Consider the following 14708-nt stretch of genomic DNA (forward strand, 5'->3'; position numbering starts at 1 on the left):
CTTTTGGTTAAGATTATTGAAATATCTCAATATCTATCAAATGCAAATGTAAAACTAGAAATTACATTGAAATCAAATGAAATAGTCCACTTTTTGAATGCTTTCATATTAAAGGGGAGTAATTACAAAATTTCATAAACAATAGTAAAACATGCATTTCTAGTAGGGATCTAACTCTATGTAATGGATCTTTTTGTTCATTATTGTTTTGATAAACATGTATGAGGTACACACAATTTTATAAGTTGCCTTTTGGTTAAGGATTTTTGAAGTATATCTATCAAATGCAAATGTAAAACTAAAAATCGTATTGAAATGAAAAAAATACTTAGATTTTTAAATACTTTCATTTAAAAGGGAGATAATTGCATTGAAATAATGGCTTATGCATACATTTCTAATAGACTAGTGATCTTCCTGTCTGTAATGGATGTTTTGTTCCTTAATAAATTCATTTAATAGAATATACAAAAAGTGAACAATGTCAAAAAATGTTTCTTAAATGTGGTTGATCTTTAATTTATCAGTACTTAGTTGATTTTTGTAGTAGATATGTCAGAATTCCTTCAGTTGAATACAAATTTTGATATTCAAGCAACTTGTTCAGGTTTCTTGTGAGTAAAAATCTTAATTCTTTAAAAAAATTGACAAAATATGGTAGCTGTGAAAGTGACCAGAGGTACAAACTTATTGACATGAATTTTGCAAGATATCCTAAATTACCAAAAGTCTTGAGCAGGAGTAAGTAAACTGTTGGGACACCTTAGAAATAATTCAGACAATCAGCATTCTTGTTTTTTAAAAACAAAATCCAACCTTTATTGGCACTCACTTTATCATTGACCAGTGCCTTGCATACATTTTGTTCCACACATGGTAGAAAAATTTCAACCCAGATGTGAGCAAGTAGCTTTAAATAGTATTGTGTTGAATGTATAGGTTAAAATTTTATAGCCACAAGTTTGTGATCATTGTCCATGTAACTGAAGGGGATATAGAAACCATTAAATTAACAGACAAAATCCAGCCATTATCCTCACCCAGGTCAAGGGGTCACAGGTCAGTCACCCAATTGATTACCCTTATATAATTATGTATAGCAACCTCATCAAAGAGATAATTGGGTCATCAATATTGGCTAAGGAAACTATAACTCTTTCATTGATATTTTCACATTGTCAGTTTTTCAGCCCTAGGCCATGTAGGAAGTGCTCATTATGAATTATTATGAATTTATTACAATGTCAATTGGACACTTATCCCTGATAACAGCACATGTCTATCCTACATTATATATTTCATTTCATACAATAGTTGAGGCATAAAGTAGATTTTACTGACAAGCTGATCTACCTCAGAGTTTGTAGTGGGCTTGTCTGTTCATACATTATATTAACCAAACATTCAACTCAATATTGACTGACATATTGGACAAAATTTCTCCATTTTTGCTTGAAGAGTTGATCAATATTGCTCTGGCTTTGTTAGCACTGTTATCAAAGCTTGCCACTAGGTCATGTATAGTGAAATTGGATTTAGTTGTGTATTGTTAGTTTGCAAGATACTGTATTGTTTGCTCTAATTCTTTTCTCTGGATGACTTACCGTGAATGTACCTTTATAGCTTAGAGGAGATATCAAGTTGAGCTAAAGTATACACAAAGATAAAGGATAAATACCCGGTTTAACATATGGAAATGGACATGTGATTTTGTTAGAGAAGAATAGCACAGGTGAATATGTTAAAACTTCATGTTTTTACTTGTTAATCAATTAATGTAGGTCAAGGCAATTATTGATGCTTGTATATGTACATAAACACCTTCATCCGTACACCATGTATAGTGTAACTTGATTTGCATAAATTAGCATAAATTATTTGCTCAACATTTTTTCCTTTGACAGATATTTAAACATTAAATTAACTGATTAACAGTCTGTAAACACTAAAACAATGAAAATATAGATTTTTTTCCAGATGTACTACGTTTGTGTAGAAATTAAGTGTTTAGTTCTACCACTGTCGAGTTGCGTTAGAATTGAACGCTTATTGATACGTAAGCGAGTTAAATAACAGTATTCATTCCGGTGTTTTACAGCAAGAATTAATTTTGGGGCAAAAACATCGCTCAATTCCTTAATCGGCATACTGTTAGAGTTTAATACTTATTGATGAGCATTTAGAAACAGCGTTACTACTTGAATATGTGTTAACTGCTCTAGCAAAACATCGCTTATTTGTGTATAACATTGGAATTTCCAGGTCTATAAATAGACATTGAGCATAAACATGACATACTTACCGAGATCATTATCGTTCGTGTGCGCTGTGAAGTGGGGATGAATAATCACTGTTTATTTTTAGTATCACTGGGTTTTCTGTTTGTCTGGCATATTCTTATAATGAAAAAATTTAACAATAATTCAAATATTTGTAAAAAAGTATTTTGTGGGAAACTATTGTTGATTGTCGTGTGCGTGGCATTATATCTGTGATCAAATACGTAAAATATCATGATATTCCCTACATTTCCGTAATACTTGCATACACAGACCAGTGTTAATGTTTACAACATCAGTTGTTAAATATGCGCTAAATGGAATTCAAATGATGAAGATAAGAGCAGACGGGATGATAAAAAACATATCTAAAACTTTTTGTTCAGTAGTTTTAATAAAAAATGCGTAGTTATTATTTCATTTATTCTGAATGGAATTATATAAACAAATTGTGACACCTCACAGATTCATTCATTCACAGATGACCAATTTAAATTGAGTGTCCTAGTAGAACTGATTCCTATAACTGTGTCAAGGTGATAAATATGAAACCAGTGAAAGGTGTAATTTTAGTATCGGTTTTTCTTTTTATGATATAAATATTATTGAAGATCGTGTTGTTACTTTTTAAATAAATAGACAATTTTTACACTGTTAAAGCAGTTGAATGCAGGATTTAATGATGTGATAATCATAAATGTTTGTTGTAATTAATGTTTCTTCGGTGCCCTAGTCCTAACTGTGATAGGAGTTTTCATTTCTTTTACACCCGCCAAAAAGGACTTATTGTTGGATCACCTACAGCAGTGAACACTGGGCTTTAAAGTTGTCTGGTCTCTAATTTGATCAGTTCAGATCCAGTGTAAACTTGGTCACAATGTTTATGGACATTATATCTGGCTGGATCCTCAGTCTCTGGAGTTATGGCCCTTGAATTACTGAAAAATGTGAATATTGACAGTGTCTGCTCTCAACTTGAGTAGTTGTTATCAATTGCTTACACCAAACTGGGTCACAATGTTTATTTGACTCTTATGTCAGTCAAGTTAGATAACCGTCTGTTAACTTTGTCACAATGTTTATTGGCATAATATCTTGCATAAGTTTAATAACCAACAGGATAGTCCTATTCATTCTTGAGTTATGGGCCTTGAATTACTTAACATTATGAAAATTGACAGTGTCCTCTTAATATCAGGAACAGTTTTTATTCAGTATTCACCAAGCTTAGAATCATTCTGAGCATATTATTTTGACCAAATGGTCTTTGTCTCACTGGAGTTATGGCCATTGAATTATCAGAATGTACTGTGGCAGTGCATATTGTGACAGTTTGGCACTTTAGTTTTTTTCCAGTGATTTTTCATTCAAAAGAAATAATTCCAAAACTTTGCATGCATGATATGACTTTGTACTTTGATATCAGAGAAAACTTGTAGCAATCTCTGGTTATGATTATCGTGCTGTCTGTGAGTGCTTGTTTTCTGTAGTGGAGGTAATTGAGGTATATGACCTAGTTCAGCACTTCTCTTTGTGTTATTTACATTACTTTCAAGAGAGGCAGATAATCTTGATATTTGTTCCTTGATAATATTTTATTCCATAGTTTAAATATTTTTTGGCTAAGATAGTATTGTGAGAGATATGGAGGTAGAGCTGGTATCTTGACAGGGTTGACACTTGCCTTGAAAAGTCAGGGGAAAATGTTGTTGTTTTTCAAGGTCAGTGAATTGTCAGGGAAATCTTGATAATAGTCAGTAAAATGAAATTTTAGAAAAATCGGAAAAGTCCGGGAAAAATGAAATTATGGGTTAATGCTTTAAAATGTTCAGTGGCTGTGGCAGTAGTCAAGCAGTATTTACAAGTATTTCCAAGGTGTGTTTATAGCCAAGTCGAGTCAGGTCAATTAATGTCACTGACTAATATCATCATAATGATACATTCATTTGTTAACAAAAGTTTGTTTTATCTGAAACAAAATAAATATGAAAGGGTGGATTGGATGGCTGTAGGGGAGGAGGAGGAGGAGACCGAAAAAATATGGTGGTATTGGTCAGTGAAATGTATGGTTTAATCAGGGAAAAGTCAGGGAATTTCATTTTCTCAACAAAGTGGCAACCCTTGCTTGAGGTGATTTTGAATTATCAGTATATGAATTACTGTAGTTGGTGAGAAAAAGTGCATTGACCTCTTTCTGTTAGACATGATAATATAACATCAAAGGGAAATCTAGTAAAAGAAATATTAATGGTTCATTGAAGTATTTTTACTTTGTCTAAATAAAATTTCATTGTGTGTGGGACCAATATCCCATTGGAAGTATGTTCTGTCATTTAGTGTGCTACAGAAGGTAATTGTTTCTTTCTGACAATTCTGAGGACAAAGTATGATGTTGAGCTTGGTAACAATGGACAGTTTACGATTTCATACAAGACAATAGTATTATTGTCATGTCTGATTTTACCACTTTTAGGGGATAATCAATACATTATAAGATCATATCTCTGCACACACTTACATTTTAAGGGAAGTGGTATAAGCCTAGGATGTCTTATTCCTGCTTGGAGACAGGTAAAATAAATGTGGTTATAAAACAAAATTACAAGTCCTGAGAAAGGTATTAATTATCCAGTGTTAAAAGATTTATCTTATTTTTGAACCGATAGATCTACTTAGTTGTAAACAAGGTGAAATGCCAGTTGAAATATGTTTACATCTAACAATTCAGCAATTCAATACTCTTATACTCGATGTTATGTCTCATCATAAATGACTACTTCCAATTGTCCCAAAATCTTGTTGAATTTAAAATGAAGTACTAAAGGGTAGACACCCTAATTCATACTGTACGAGAAAAATATAAAAGCAATTTTTCGCCAACAGTGAAAACTGTTATTACCAAGTCAAATCGGTCTGGGTACATAATCGTGTAGTGGCCCAGACTGAATTTTCCCATAACCTTTTGCATCGTAAGATAGACGTATTACAAAATTAGCATTTTATCCCAGTTAGTTTATTTTTCAATAGATGTTTGGGTATTGCGGTAGATTTATGGCCAGACGTAATAATGACATTGTATTCTAAGGGTAAAGATGTTTTGACGGGGCAATATTAGTTTTTTAGGTGCACATGTTCCTTTCACATTGTGTAAAAACACTTAAACTTTATAGTGTAGAGAAAAGTTTTGCAGTTGTCTGAAATTATTCACAAATTGGTAACATTACGAGACAGAATTTTTAACAGATTAATATAAGTCAGAAATGGATTTTAAAGTAATAAAAGTTGCCCGATGATGCAATGAACTACAAAACATAGCAAAGTGTTTGGGGAAAATGAGTCATAATTGTACCAATAATTATTATTGATTTCTGTGAGAAAATGGCAGATGATATGGAGATTTATTGATTGTGTAAGGACTTCTACAGCTGACAGCTTTTGAAAATGTTTTGTTTCTGAAAGAGTTATTTAAGGTATTTGTTGCAGAATTAAGAAGACTATGTTTATCTATTTCAGGAAAGAGCTCAGGAAATCATGCATGGTGCTGCCTCACCATTTACGTGGCAGGGCCTCAGCCCCTATGATGTATACCAGCAGGCAGCCCAGGGTCTTCAGCCTCAGGCTGTGCTACCCCCTCTGCCAGCACAGCCACATATACCACACATGCCATCGGTCATGAATCCAAGACTTCCAGTACAATGGATAAACCCAGATCTCAGAGTTCCTACATCCATGGATGCTTACCTACATAAGTTGCAAGGAATGAATGGCTATTCATCTAGATCTATGTATGAAACCTCTCACAGTGCCACAGATGCTACATTACCAAGTTCCCTCCCTGCATTTCATTCTCTTTCTGATAGGAATAAAAGTAACAGTGATTTATATTCTAACATAGGTAACACTTCCTTTAAACATGATCGTATGGATATAGTAGAATCAAGTAAAGAAACAATGAGAAATACATTTAGCGCATCAAAAGTTGGTTCATCACAGAATGTTATGAGAGATGCATCGCCTTTTCCATTCTTGCCGTCTTTGTCAACTCGAGAGCAGATGATGCCCATCACTACACATTCAAGTGATATGTTTTCTCATTTGAAATGGAAGAATGCATATTTTACACCGCCATCAAGTAGTGCTTCTATCCCATTGTGCGTATCATCCCAGTCAACTACCTCAGCAGAGCTTATGCCAGTATCAACTACTGCTGCCAGTGTTATACCATATTACTCTAAACCCAGGGATATTAACACATACTCTATATCTAATGGTCTGTTAAATGATGCTGCCAGTAAAGAGGCAGCTAGGATTCTTGAAGAAGCCAACTTGTCCAATATGAAATCAGGGTATGCCTTCATGGACAGGAAACTCAATTCACCTTTTACAGACATATCAAACGAACAAAGGCAGCAACTTCCATTAGCATCTGAACACCAAGGATTAAATGCACCATCTTCCAGTCATAGTTTCCATAATTTTCATCTCAAATCTCCGGTGGACTATCGGCCAGAGAATCAGGTTCAGGGTGCATTTCCAAAGCCTACCAGTGGGCCCATACAACAGCAGTCTGTTGGGCCATTGTTAGGACAGTCTATACAGCCCATCCACAGACCATCAGCTGAGCCCATACAGAGCCAGTCTACTATATCCATGCAAGGGCAGTCTGTTATGCCATTGCATAGACCACCTGAGTCAATACCGGGAGATTTCTGGTCAAACTTTGGTCAGCCGCCTCCAAATGTTGAACTCGATCAGGGGTCACATACAGCAGTAAATACTTTAAAGAGGACTGGAAACTTTCTTAACAATTCAGATGGCCTTTTGCAAGCCCAGAAAAGGCCAAGACAGGATGAAAGTATTGTTAAAGAAAATGATGCAGACACCCTCAAGGGTTCAGAAGATCAGCTCAGAAAAGAAACATTTGATGATAAGAAAAAGCCTGAAAAACTAACAAGAAGAAAAAGCTTTACAGAGGATCCAGTTATTGATGCCCTTGTTGATGCCAAAGTGCAGGAAATAATGGCTGCTTGTAAAGAGAAGGGACAAACAAAAACAGGCATGGAGAAACCTAAACCTGTCAAGTCACCAAAACACAGCAGCCAGTCAGTCAATGTACAGTATGACAAGCAGCAGGTGCATCTAAGCAGTCGGACAGAACAGCGTCAGGATAACCAAAGTTTCCAACCAAAAACAGTACCAAATAATGTGTATGACTTTGATGATAATTGCGACAATATAAATTTACAAACTTCATATAAGGACTTGCCTCAGCAAGTAATGGACATGAGATGTTATAAAAAGGAAAAACATGTAGTAAAAACTAGCAAGGTTTCTGATCAGAAATATGCCTTGAAAGCTGATGCCTTGCTTAATGTAAGAGCAAATGAAATGAAAGAAAAAATTAATGAAGAACTGAAACGTAAGGCCGAATTCAATAGTCACCTGAATCTTTCTGTCTCTGGCAATGTTAATCAGCAGATCGTCGGCAATGATGCTTTTAATTCAGATTTAAGTAATCCAGCTGAAAACTTTTTACATAGAAATATATTTGAGGGAGAAAATAAAACTTCCAGTGGCATCGAGAATTTGAAAGCAAGTCCATGTTGCACCGATTGTGATAAAGTTGGGAAAAGGTTTTCAGAAAAATGTCGGAATTCTCGCCAAATGTTTGACAAGAAAGGCATCATAAAGGAAGCTCCTTTTCAGTTCAGTGATAATTCAAGTAATTTTGGAGCTTTTAACAAGAGTATAGATAAAAGGCAAGAGAACTTGAACTGTTTTAAAGCTTGGAATAATGACAACCTGAAATCTGAACACGAGAAAGCTTGGAATAATGACAACCTGAAATCTGAACACGAGAAGTTTGTTAACAGTTATGAGAAAATGCATGCAGGGCATGAACTTTATTCAGAAAATAAATATAATGTGCAATATTTATCAGAAAATAAAAAAAATGTGAATATGAACTACTTGGATAAATATCGAGGTATCAATAAAAGGGGGTTCAAGTTGGAAAAGACGTCTCAAAAGTTCAGAAGTGTTACATCAAAACTTGACAGACCTCAGGGACAACTCAGTGCAACTAAAAAATTTGGCAGCAAACCTTATGGAATTAAATCATCATTTGCTTTGCTCAAAAAATCACAGAAATTTCATAATGTGAAATTACCATCTATCAGGAAGAAGTGGAGGAACAATCCTAAGTACAAGAAAATACCTAAAGACGATTTTGCAGAAAAGTTGATAAAAAATCTTGGATTTCCGCCATTAACATTAAAAGATCTGATTTCAAAGAGACATTGCAAGTTGCCGCATGGGTATATTAATGGGCACTCTACAATCGCAGCAAGTATGTTGAATGCTGAAGATAAGGCAGCAAGTAGAGGCACACTTCCTGCTGCAGATAGTGGCACTACAGTATCTGTCCCTGATTACAGCAGTCTCGTGTCTGATAGTTGCCACAGTGTGCAATCTACAATGCCTAAAATGAGCTCGAACCTAGATGACAAGTCTTCTGTTTACAGTGCATCAAATGGAGTCCAATCAGCTTTTGATGGAGCGAAATATCAAAGATCTAAGAGTGCAGACCAGACATTTTCAGAGGGTGACACTCATCCTGTCCAGAGGTCAAGGTCTTGGTCTTTTGACACTATTAAAAGGGAATCGGGCATCAAAGTTAACAACGATACACCTATGTCAGTAGACACAGAGACAGTTAAAACAATATCTGAACAGATTAGTGGCTTGCATGAATTAATTACTGGACAGGAGAGAAACTTAGAGAGTAATACAGTCATTGAAGTACCAAAATGTGGATGTCTTGGTACAGATGGTAGGTTTTAGCTGCAGTATGTTTTATAGACATTTTAACATATTTTAAGTTGTTACTTACCATCTGAAAAGAGCTGATATGTACCGATTCTTGTCAGACTTCCGGAAAGTTTGGGAAAATGACGGGATAGTCGGTCCAGCAATGTCTAAAAATCTGCTGGACCGAAAAAATTTACCCGACCTAAAATGAAGTTGTAAGGCAGAACCAAAAAAGCCTCTGTAAACTACTAGTTTAAAATGCTGTTTTACAAGCTAGGCATGAATCTTTCCATTTATCATTTATATTAAGATCGACCCTCTACGTTTCGTACTCATTTTTGTTTTCTGTATCTTCGGCATTTATCTGGTATTTATTTTTTGACGCCATTTTGTCTTGAGATGTTGCGGTTCTCGGGATACGATAAATGTTGGTCAGTCAGACCGCATCCCAGTTAAAAAACTGCGGACCGCGTCAAAATTTTGCGGTCATGTCAGTCGGACCGACGTCTTTCCAGAAGTCTGATTCTTGTCATAAAGGAATTTAGAAAATAGCTATTCAGTCACCCAATTTAGAATATAATGGTTATTAGATTTTGATTAGATTAGATACTTTGGCAAAAACTTTTACTGATTTTTTCAGTCTGAATAGCATTGCATTTTTACATGTTTAGGAAGATGCTGTATAGTAAATGAGATTATGCTTTTTCACTTGTGAACTATATTGAATGCATTGATGTTATATTCCAGATATATCAATAGAAGCTGTTGACGGTCCGTACTATACACATCTTGGTGCTGGGCGCAGTGTTGAGGCCATCAGAAAAACTTTAGAAGAAAGGTTTGTATACCGATATTTTTAGCTTGACTATTGGAAGAATAAGTAGGGCTGTTGTACTTGCCCTGCCTTTGCCATCGCCATTGCATTCATGTTAAAGTTTTATGGCAAGCTTTTCAAATTTACCATAATCATTAAAGACTGCCAAGCGCACAGTTCTTTTTTTTCAGCTCTTGTTTTATTATTTGTATAGAGGTTGGTTACTTTTTTTGCTCTCCCCAATTTTTTTTTTTGGTGGGGGTGGGGGGGGGCACTTTGATTTGCCTCAGGATGTGTCCATTCGAATTTGTGACATCTCTCAAAAAGTATTTAACGTAAAGTCATCAAACAAGTTCGAGTTGCTTATATATCAAGAAGTATTTGACCTGTAGAGGGTATATGAAATATAGAAATATCATTTAGCATGTGAAATTTTACACCTGGTGTTTTGTTTGGGATTTCATTTCATCTGACTAGAGTTCTAGATCTTGACTTTAAATATCTTGAAATATTTTTAAAGGACCTTAAAGTTTATGTTACACATATCTCAAAAAGTGTTTGATGAAACCTTCTGGGAATTTATTCAGCATTGAAAGTTGTGCACCTGAGGTTTTCTTTGGTTTATACCCTCCACTCTCCCTCCCCTCACCTCCACAATTCATTTTACTCTTCCTGATGTTTTAGTGTCCATAACCCCTCCCCTCCTGTTTGTCGACAAGTAATGTATGACCATACAGTGACAGTAAGTGGGGGCACAATGGACACACATCTTGTTTTTACTAATTACGAAATAACTACATGATAGGGAAAATGTCATTTTGTGGTGATTTGAAGATGTAATTTGGTTAGTCAGTTACTGTTGTTTTAGTGAAACTTGCAAGTGACAAATATTTGTTGATAGAACTTTTTAATGCAGCTTGTTGCACATAGTTTGTCAGAACTTTCAAACTTGTATTGACCTGTTTACATGATGCTGTATTTCTTTCAGAACTGGTCACAGTGGTAAAGCTATCAGAATAGAGAAAGTACGTTACACTGGCAAGGAAGGCAAAAGTTCACAAGGGTGCCCTATTGCGAAATGGGTAGGTGTATGAAAAACTAAAAAATATTTAGCAATTAACTGTAAAGTGCATAATTTAACCAAGAAAAAAAGCAATCCTATGAGTTTTCCTTAAGCCTTTAATGAACTGCAGCATAAGTAGTTATTGTGTCTTTGGAAGACATACTGTTTCACTATTCTCCATCCGCCTGCATGCATTTAACCCTTACCTGCTAAATTTACATAATGAACTTAAAGCTGAATAGGTACATAATGCTGAAAAATTGATACCAGCAGCTAAGCTCAACGTAAAAGGTGCTTCCTTTTATTGCAAGGGGTATGGCATTGGGAAAAGATTACCATTGGAAGAATGTGCTTGTTTTAAAAAGGTAGATATTATACATGACCTGTACATGGTGTTGTGAGTGAAGATTGTGATGTTGTATATTTCAGATTGTACGAAGGTCCGGTGCTGAGGAGAAGTATCTAGCGCTAGTGAGACATCGTCCCAATCACGGTTGTGACACAGCCTGGTTGATTATCGCCCTAGTTGCCTGGGAAGGAGTAGCAGCAACAGAGGCAGATGACCTCTATGACTACCTGTCTGGCACATTACCAAAGTATGGAAACGAGACTGAAAGACGATGTGGCACAAATGACAGGTAACAAGCCCAAGTTTACTTCTGTATACATATGATGCATGCTTTGTGTGCAGAAAATTTTTATTGTGTGGAGGTTAGTATACCTAAGAACTCTTTTAGTTTCTATGTCCATTGTTGAATATTACATTTTTGTTGTTAAACTGTATAATTATGATAATGACTATTTGAATAATTCAGCTAGGATCGGTGAACATCCCAGGTTTTCATAGATTTGTTAAATGGAAATGACTAACCACTTCATTTCCTGAGAGGTGAAGGACAAATTACTTTTGGTGTGATGCCTTTGATGTTCGGGGATAAATTGTCCTGTTTTGGGGGTTGTTTTTTTTAGAAACCAGTTCATTTGACGTTCATAAGCCACTTGTAAAAAAATGGACACCCCTTAAACTTATGCACAATATAAAGTTCTTTTCGATACAGTACTATCAGTATTTTGATTTGTGATGCTTAAAAGTATATATCCAACCAGCTTTAACAAGAAGTTGAAAGGAATTATTTTCTATTACAGGAAAACTTGTGCTTGTCAAGGGGCAGATCTGATGAAGCGAGGGGCATCTTTCTCTTTCGGTTGCTCGTGGAGTATGTATTTTAATGGGTGTAAGTTCGCACGCAGTGCACATGCCAGAAAGTTCCGGCTCAAGAATGAGGAAGAGGTGATTATATTTTTATCTTCAAAACATTGTCAGTTGTTGCCTTAGCAACATGCTGCTAGTGTTGTGTTTCTTGCTACAGTTGGACATCATTAAGTTTTATAGTCACTTGCATTGTTTTTCTTCCAAAAGTGGCATTTCATTGAAATATATATACAGCAGCAGGAATAAAACTTTGACAACAGGTCTTAAGCTCATTAGCCCAATACATCTGCTTAAATAGAAAATAAATAGAAAATAAAATATGTAAAGTAATAAATGGATCATGTAAAATGCCACAACTATAGGCTACAGTAATGTACTAATTTTACTAATACTTCAGAACAGTGTGACTCCCAAGCTAAAAACACACACATAGTATATATGTTGTATGTGAATATTAATTGGTAAAAAAGAAATGTTTAAGATTCGCCAGTCAACAGGAATAAGACTGCTCAGATTATAAAATAAAGTCCATGTGAAAAATATCCAGTCAACAATACATGTACATTGTCAGTATGTTTCTTGTACACGAGCATTTCATGGCAAACTACTTGTGCACTGGAAAGATTATAAAGAATAAGAAGGTTGGTAACCGCTGATGTAATGTTTTGTTTATTTCAGGAAACTGTACTGGAGAAGAAGTTACAAGATTTAGCATCAAATGTAGGACCATTGTATCAACAGTGTGCACCTAAGGCTCATGCTAACCAGGTTTGTATAACTCATTAGAATTTTACCTGTCACGCTACAAAACTAGGGAGCCCGCTCGCTTAGCTCAATAGAGAGAGTGCAGATCTGTGGATCTCGGGGTCATGAGTTCGAGCCCTGGGCGAGGCGTATGGTCTCCGTGACAATTTGATAAAAAAGACATTGTGTTTGAAATCAATCGTCCTCCACCTCTGATTCATGTTGGGAAGTTGACAGTTACTTGCGGATAACAGGTTTGTACTGGTACAGAATCCAGGGACACTGGTTAGGTTAACTGCTCGCCGTTACCTAGGGCTTGTAGGTTGAATTGCCAGCTTTACCAACTAAAATTCCTGACATTTTGAAAAGAGTCAAGTGCAAAGGTGCATTACACATTGCACGTTATAGAACCAGAGAAACTTCTTGAATTGGAATGTCTTCTTTATCTTACTGTTGTAAGTAAGGTCACTAAGATGGTTCAAGGAGTCTTCCATATGTTAAGTGACTATAAATTGATTTACAAAATAATTATATACACACAGTGTTCCAGCTGTGATCTGTTTCACAATGTTTTCCTACAATCAGAAGTCTCTATTAGACCATATTTTTCTATTAAGTTTCTCCATCAGGGCAGATGGAAATTTCTGTGTGTTTTTTAGCTCACCTGAGCACAAAGTGCTCAGGGTGAGGTATTGTGATCGCTCACCGTCCGGTGTCCGTCCGTTGTACGTCCGTCCACACTTTCCTTTAAACAACATCTCCTCCTAAACCAACAGGCCAATTTTGATGAAACTTCACAGGGATGTTCCTTGGATGGCCCCCTTTCAAAATTGTTCAAAGAATTGAATTCCATGCAGAACACTGGTTGCCATGGCAACCGAAAGGAAAAACTTTAAAAATCTTCTTCTCAAAAACCAGAAGCCCTAGACCTTAGATATTTGGTGTGAAGCATTGCCTAGTGGACCTCTACCAAGTTTGTTCAAATCATGACCCCGGGGTCAAAATTGACCCCGCCCCAGGGGTCACTTGATTTTACATAAGAAAATCTTAAAAAATCTTCTTCTCAAAAACCAGAAGCCTTAGAGCTTAGATATTTGACATGTAGCATTGCCTAGTGGACCTCTACTAAAATTGTTCAAATCATGACCCCGGGGTCAAAATTGACCCCGCCCCAGGGGTCACTTGATTTTACATAGGAAAATCTTCAAAAAATTTCTAAAAATAAACCAGAAGGCCTAGAGCTTAGATATTTCACATGTAGCATTACCTAGTGGACCTCTACAAAATTTGTTCATATCATGACCCCCTGGGTCAAAATTGACCCCGCCCCAGGGGTCACTTGATTTTACATAGGAAAATCTTCAAAATTTTTTCTAAAAATAAACTAGAAGGCCTAGAGACTAGATATTTGACATGTAGCATTGCCTAGTGGACCTCTACAAAATTTGTTCAAACCTTGTCCCCCGGGGTCAAAATTGACTCCGCCCTAGGGGTCACTTGATTTTACATAGGAAAATCTTAAAAAAAAATTCTAAAAATAAACCAGAAGGCCTAGATCTTAGATATTTGACATGTAGCATTGCCTATTAGACTTTTACAAAGTTTATTCAAATCATGACCCCTGGGGTCAAATTGACCCTGCCCCATGGGGTTACTTGATTGTACATAGAAAAATCTTCAAAATTTTCTAAAAATAAACCAGAAGAGCTTAGATATTTGACATGTAGCATTGCCTAGTGGACCTCTACAAAAAGTTTTCAAATCTTGTTTTTAAAGTTACTTAAA

The 14708-nt window shown here is 35.7% G+C and overlaps 1 protein-coding gene across 4 annotated transcripts in view; it reads left to right on the forward strand.

Moving 5' to 3' along the window:
• Positions 1-14708, forward strand: part of LOC123564014 (uncharacterized) — a 39371-nt gene that overhangs the window by 17944 nt on the left and 6719 nt on the right. For 3 of the 4 annotated variants that reach the window (XM_045357258.2, XM_053536668.1, XM_053536669.1), the window contains exons 2-7: positions 5793-9111; positions 9837-9927; positions 10892-10985; positions 11396-11604; positions 12113-12257; positions 12858-12947. In XM_045357258.2, coding sequence (XP_045213193.2) covers positions 5811-9111; positions 9837-9927; positions 10892-10985; positions 11396-11604; positions 12113-12257; positions 12858-12947 — 3930 coding nt within the window. In that variant the 5' untranslated portion in view covers positions 5793-5810. Of the gene's footprint in view, positions 1-1383; positions 1733-5792; positions 9112-9836; positions 9928-10891; positions 10986-11395; positions 11605-12112; positions 12258-12857; positions 12948-14708 lie in introns of those variants that run through there. The other variant, XM_053536670.1, reaches the window with a different exon arrangement.

Source organism: Mercenaria mercenaria, chromosome 2 (assembly GCF_021730395.1).
Source record: "Mercenaria mercenaria strain notata chromosome 2, MADL_Memer_1, whole genome shotgun sequence".
Taxonomy (NCBI): domain Eukaryota; kingdom Metazoa; phylum Mollusca; class Bivalvia; order Venerida; family Veneridae; genus Mercenaria; species Mercenaria mercenaria.